At 39.1% G+C, this 5,768-nt stretch overlaps 1 protein-coding gene across 1 annotated transcript in view; it reads right to left on the reverse strand.

The window, feature by feature from the left end:
• The window catches only part of hal (histidine ammonia-lyase), a 14,648-nt gene extending 11,780 nt beyond the window's left edge, over positions 1–2,868 (reverse strand). Inside the window, exons 1-10 of the mRNA XM_015376734.1 lie at positions 2,588–2,868; positions 2,420–2,480; positions 1,938–1,965; positions 1,772–1,846; positions 1,611–1,683; positions 1,450–1,516; positions 1,321–1,358; positions 1,085–1,210; positions 789–928; positions 574–621 (exon numbers count right to left, since the gene is read on the reverse strand). Of these exons, the coding sequence (XP_015232220.1) occupies positions 574–621; positions 789–928; positions 1,085–1,210; positions 1,321–1,358; positions 1,450–1,516; positions 1,611–1,683; positions 1,772–1,846; positions 1,938–1,965; positions 2,420–2,480; positions 2,588–2,834 (903 nt within the window). The 5' untranslated portion in view covers positions 2,835–2,868. The remainder of the gene's footprint in view (positions 1–573; positions 622–788; positions 929–1,084; positions 1,211–1,320; positions 1,359–1,449; positions 1,517–1,610; positions 1,684–1,771; positions 1,847–1,937; positions 1,966–2,419; positions 2,481–2,587) is intronic.
• Positions 2,869–5,768: the final 2,900 nt, after the last annotated feature.

Raw genomic sequence — 5,768 nt, forward strand, 5'->3', positions numbered from 1 at the left:
GCGATCTCGCAATCGCTAGTTTGTTGGCTCCATGGCTGCGAGACCCGCTCCTATGTAATTATAAATAACGAATTCTAAGGCAACGCAAATATTGAGGTCAAGAGGCTGAGCTCGTAGATGATGATAAATAACATAGTTATGTATAATATATTACATTTCTGACTGTATATCCCTGTAATTATTACACACTGTAGCTTTAAACCGGAATTAAACTGGAATAAACTGGAATAAACTCAGGAATAATGATAAATACGGTTTAAGTGATTTTCAAAAACAAGATTTACGTACATATGTTATTTTCACTTTATGGAGAGGCTCATATACACCTGTACTTAACTGCTTAATCTCTAAGCAAGGTATATGTTTATAAAATATAAATTTATTCATCCACTTTTGTAAAGTTTACTCCATCTTAAACATTCAGTCATTTCCTCCTGCTTTAGTTGTGAAGAACGTGTCAAATATACATTTATAAAGAAAAAACTATCAATTAATTGTGGCAGCAGCGAGTACCTTGATCCCTTTATCTCATATAAACAAATACTATACCACGTGTATAGTTTTAAGCGTTACCTCTTTGGGTTTCAGAGATATTGGCTTTAGTCCGTGGGCCTCCAGGACCTGACCAGGAGTAAAAGGAGAAAGAACGTGAGCAAAGTCAGAGGTAATCAAAAAGCAAACATGTTTTCCCATTGAACCTCGCAGCCTTTCGCCTTTCCAAGAACGAGGCTCATTTCCTTCAGGTATTACAAAGTCGATGTTTTGAAACTATGGAAAGGTGACTGTACATATTTGGCATCTGCCCATCCGCTCTTGGGGGACCACATTTTCCCCTCCCCCATCAGTCCCAATGCGAGGTGTGAGAGGGGGGCCAAGTCTCCACTTGCTCCAACAGTTCCCTTCTCTGGAACGAAGGACAGGCAGGAAGCTGGGAGGGCAGAATGAGCGGGAGACGAGGGTTAGTCATGTGACAGTCGGCTTTTCAACACTGAACCTTTCAAAGAGGTTATCAGCGTAGATTGAGACACCGATAAAACATATCAGCTTGGGTAAACGGCGGCTGGCGGATCTAGCTGCAGGTTACCATTGAAGGCTTGGATCATGGCTTGAAGGGTTTCCAGAGAAATCCCGCTGTAGCCTTTAGCTAAAACATTGATCCGCAGAGCGAGCAGCATGCGGGTCCTCTCAGGGCTCAGCGGGTTCCCCAGCCCTATAAATCACAGCAAATCGCTGAAGCCTTTTCAAATACAGCAGCGTCTGAGATACAAAATGCTCATAAAATGTCACTCTCAGGGTGAGCTATAGAGACTGTTCAATCACCTGCCGAGTGGGACCGCACCAAGTTTTCCTGGAGCTCCCTGTGGAACAGAAAGTGTGCGTTACATCAAAATCAAAGGAGGCGGATTCTACCGCAGTGATCAGAGATTAGAGCGTAAATGTTGCCTTTACTTGAGCTTGCTGACAGGGATGACGGTTCGGGCAAATTTGCCAAAACCTGTCGTGATTCCATAAACGACTGCAGGAGCGACAGATTCAGAGAAATAAATTCATTTAGCCGAGTGACATAACAGCCTCAGCAGTGAATTAAGTGTTAAATGTGGGGTTTTAACCTTTGTTTTCTTTGACAATGGTGTCCAAAAGTTCTCGTGATTGCACAACTTTTCTCTCTGCCTCTTCAGTCAGCTGAAAACAAGTTTGGTGGAGGGAGGGAGGGATTACATTAAGTCAAAGATTACCACAGGCAGAAAAACAGAGAGTGTTTGATCATTACCTTTATCTTGTAGAGTCCTCGGCCTAAATTGACCAGATCTGTGGAGGTCAGGCTGTTGCCATCCAAACTAATGTACTGTACAAGTGAAATATGTGTCACAAGAAACTAATTTGAGAACATTTCTGAGACTTTTAACAAAAAATTAAAAAAAGAATATCAGACTTACTTCTGCAGGTTCTTTATATGCTGCTGTGCTGTTTTGTAGTCTGATTAAGGATAAATGTCCAAAAGTATCTTTGGATTCTCAGAAGTCAACATGTTGTTAATAATTTTATTCAATTTGTTACCTATTTCTGTTTTGAGTGAACAAATATACCCAGCAGGTTTAACCCTTTAAAGCCCGATCCAAGAATAAAACAAAACAGAAAAATTACTTTTTTTTGGTTTGAATTCCTTATTTTCCCTTTTAACAAAATATTTAAAAAGAAAAAACAGAAATACATTTTTGATAATTTATTACTATGCGATAAGTCAAGATAATTTTTTTGTGTAGTCTTCTGTTATCAGGTATAGCCTATCTGATTGTGTACAATAGGATTTTGAGCAAAGTTTTTACCATTAAATTATGCAAAAGGTGTCAGATGCAAAACATTTCAGAAACCGTATCTATCAAATATGATACATTTGGCATTATAGGGTTAAGGATACATATTAGAAACTCCAGGCTCACAGGGAATAAAGTCTGAAGACATAGTGTCTCCTTCGATAGCTGGAAGAAATTTTGAAAAAAATAAATACTCTTAAATTACTCAATTGATGACCTTATGTACTGATTGTTAACTTTAATTCATCACTAAACCTCTGTGTGTTCATTACCAAGCTCAACAAAGTCATTATCCTCCAGCACATCATCGATGGTGTCCTCTGCGTCCAACAAACCCAAACCTTGGCACCTGCGCACAAAGAAGCGCGTCTCTTTCACAGACCCGATGCCACCGTTGTCCGGCTTGTTCTTCATGTACCGTTTCAGGGCTTCCTGTCCGAGCCACTGGATGGTGTTGGAGGTGTCCCGGCAGGACACCGCCAGCCATTCATCTCGGATGTGGACGGTGAATCGAGGCATCGCGCGTCAGCGAGGCTGTGCGGCAGTGAGCGCCGCGCTCTGCGCTCCGGGGTTCCATCTCCAGCTGCGCGCCCCGCGGACACCAATCAGAGGAGGCTGAGGCGGACACGCCTCGCTGGAGTCACACTTTTTTTTTTTTCCCGGAGACCAGTGACCTCAGGTCGTTCACACAGATGTAGTTATGTGATCTGAGTCCAAATCACGAAATAACAAGGCGAGGACAGAGGCCTTACATGTGGAGCTGCTCTATGCTGGAAATGATTCACACTGGCATGAATGTGATCTAATGTGTAGATGTTTGTTTTTGCTGATTATGGAAATAAATCTAAGTGAAAAAGATAAATGCTGCTTTTAAATGATGCATTTGTGTCTGGCTACATGTCTTTATACATTTATGTATTATGACGTGTGATGATATTTGAATGTTGCAAACTTTGCAGTGATTATTGCAACACTTAGGCCTTTATAGGGCATACCCCTTACAAATAGAGCCCCCCCCATCCCTCAGTGAGCTCTAGAGGCACAAGATCTATATCCAGCCATTCAACAAAGATGCTGCTACATGGCTGTACATCTTATTTTGACATTTGACCAATTAGATTAGCCCTTGCAAGTTATATTACCTACTGTAAATTAAGTTGTAAAAAAAAAAAGTTAAGTTTGGAAAAAAAATGTAAAACCTAACTGAAAAGTTGAGAAGGTATAGATAAAAAGTACATAAGCCTAGTTAACAATTATATTTAGGTGTATAAAGTGAAAAATGAAAGTGTCAAGTGTGTAATCAGCATTAATGGGGAACGCCGTTTTTTTTTTTTTTTTTTGGGCCCTTGAATTTACCGTATTACATCATGACGTCATACATGTGCTGTTTGTTTTAAAACAATATATATAAATATAAAAAATATAACTGTGGATGTCTAGGATACAGTGATTCGCCTAGATGTTCTGAATGCTGGGGTACCATAATGAATAAATTATGAACAGTTTAGTTTTTGCCTTCAACCTGTTGCCCATAGGAAGACATTATTTGGATATAACCTAACGGAATATCTTCTGATCAGCTCCAAATGACACAAACTAATAAGTGTGAGTAAAAAATGATGTAATAATGTGAAATCAAGGGTCTAATGTAAAAAAAATGCCGTTCCCCTTTAATGCCTCTAAGGTTATGCTGTACCCCCAAAAAAAAGGTGTTTCTTTTACTCTCAGAGTGTTTTTCATGAATTTCTTAAAGAAGTACTTTTTTTTTCTTAATATATTCGAGCAAATTGGTATTTCTTGTTATAAAATTGACATTGATTTGTGCATTTTTGTTACAGAGGTAATAAGGTCTTGTCCTGGATTCCAATAACACTATTGGCTTGAAATTTTGATTTTCAAAGTATTTCACTGAGAGCCATAAATTGTGCTTTAAATTACCCTTTATGTGTGCGTAATATGTTGAAGCTTCTAATGAAAACAGCTCCCGGATTATAATGTAAATATGATGGTTTCAACATCACATTTGGCTCCAGACATGTTTTACTGAACCTTTAAAACATTTGTATTATTTGGATTATCTTTAACATAAAAAGCTAAGATTATAGATAATACAGCATTGATAACATGTTTTTAATCCTAACTGATTTATTTTAGACCGCCTTTCTCCCAGAATAAACAGAAAAGCTTCTTCCAAACAAATATTTATTTAAAAGTCAGACACTGATCACTGCAATCCAGTCTGTGCCGTTGTTTGTGTCTATAATCATTGTGTCAGTGGTGACTGTGTTGCATGTTATCCCTTGATAGCTCTAAGCTCATGTAATATGCGGTGGAAAAAAAAGAAACAAATATTTTTTTGGGATGAAAAACTCTTTTTAGTTGTGGAAAAACTGTCAGGAATCCAGTTTGTTTGGTCTGTTTTTGTGTTTCCTTTCCCTACAGCTCGTTGTCTCATTACCTGTGGAGTGCTCTTAAGCTGCTGACTGCCACTACCTCGATGCCAAAGTGTTTGCCAGCTTGGGTTACTCTAGCTATGTTTAGTTTAGCAGAGTCTAACCTGAGTTTTTGTTTAGCCAGTTTTTGGGTACTCTAGCCAAGCTGAGTTTGCTGAGTCAAACTGAGTTTCTTGTTTACCAGAGTTTTAATCTTGCCGTTTTTGTCTATGCCTTACGGCAGGAAGTCATCCTGCGAACTGGATGTTTCGGACCTTCTCTCCCCTGGAAGGATCTTCTGAGAACCAAACTGAGCTAAGGATTCAAGTTTATAGTTTGGATCAACCTTTTCCCCCAAGGATTGTCTGGGGGTTCTCTCTGAGCAGGGGATTCATCTCCACAATAACCCATTCAAGGACCGCAGGAAATCTAAGTGGCAGTCAGCTTCTCCGTTCACCAAGGAACAACCGCAGTCTGGGTAAACCCTGTCCGCCCTCCATCAAACAAGACAATCACTGGAACATCCCACACAGACTGGATTCAATAAAGACACCTTTTTTTCTGGAAACGTGAATCTGCAACCTATACCTCCTCTTTAAGTCAAAGAATCTAATTTCCCACAGAGCCTGAACTAACCGCAGTGTCTTCCCCTCACTTTCCAGTTCCGGTTTGACAGTGTTCAGAGCAACACTGGACTCATCTCATAATACTAAATAAACCTGTTAAACTTTTCCCTGGTCTCTCTGTTTGGTCTTCTGCATTTTGGGTCAGACCTTTTAGTAAAATCATGACAAAAACCTGAAGATCTAAGTTTTAAATCGATGGATAATAATTTAAGTTAGTTTCAGAAAGCCAAACTAGTTGTAATGAATATTATTTGATGAGTTGTTAGTGCTTATACTTTCAAGTTTCTGTGATTTCAACAGCTGTTTTGCTAGGGTTCATGATTTTGTTGTGAAATGAAGGAAAACCTACTGGAGTAGTTTAAGGTTAAGGTTTTTTTTTTATTGTTCCATTTTAA

The sequence above is a fragment of the Cyprinodon variegatus genome, unplaced genomic scaffold (genome assembly GCF_000732505.1).
Source record: "Cyprinodon variegatus isolate N-32 unplaced genomic scaffold, C_variegatus-1.0 Scaffold140, whole genome shotgun sequence".
NCBI lineage: Eukaryota > Metazoa > Chordata > Actinopteri > Cyprinodontiformes > Cyprinodontidae > Cyprinodon > Cyprinodon variegatus.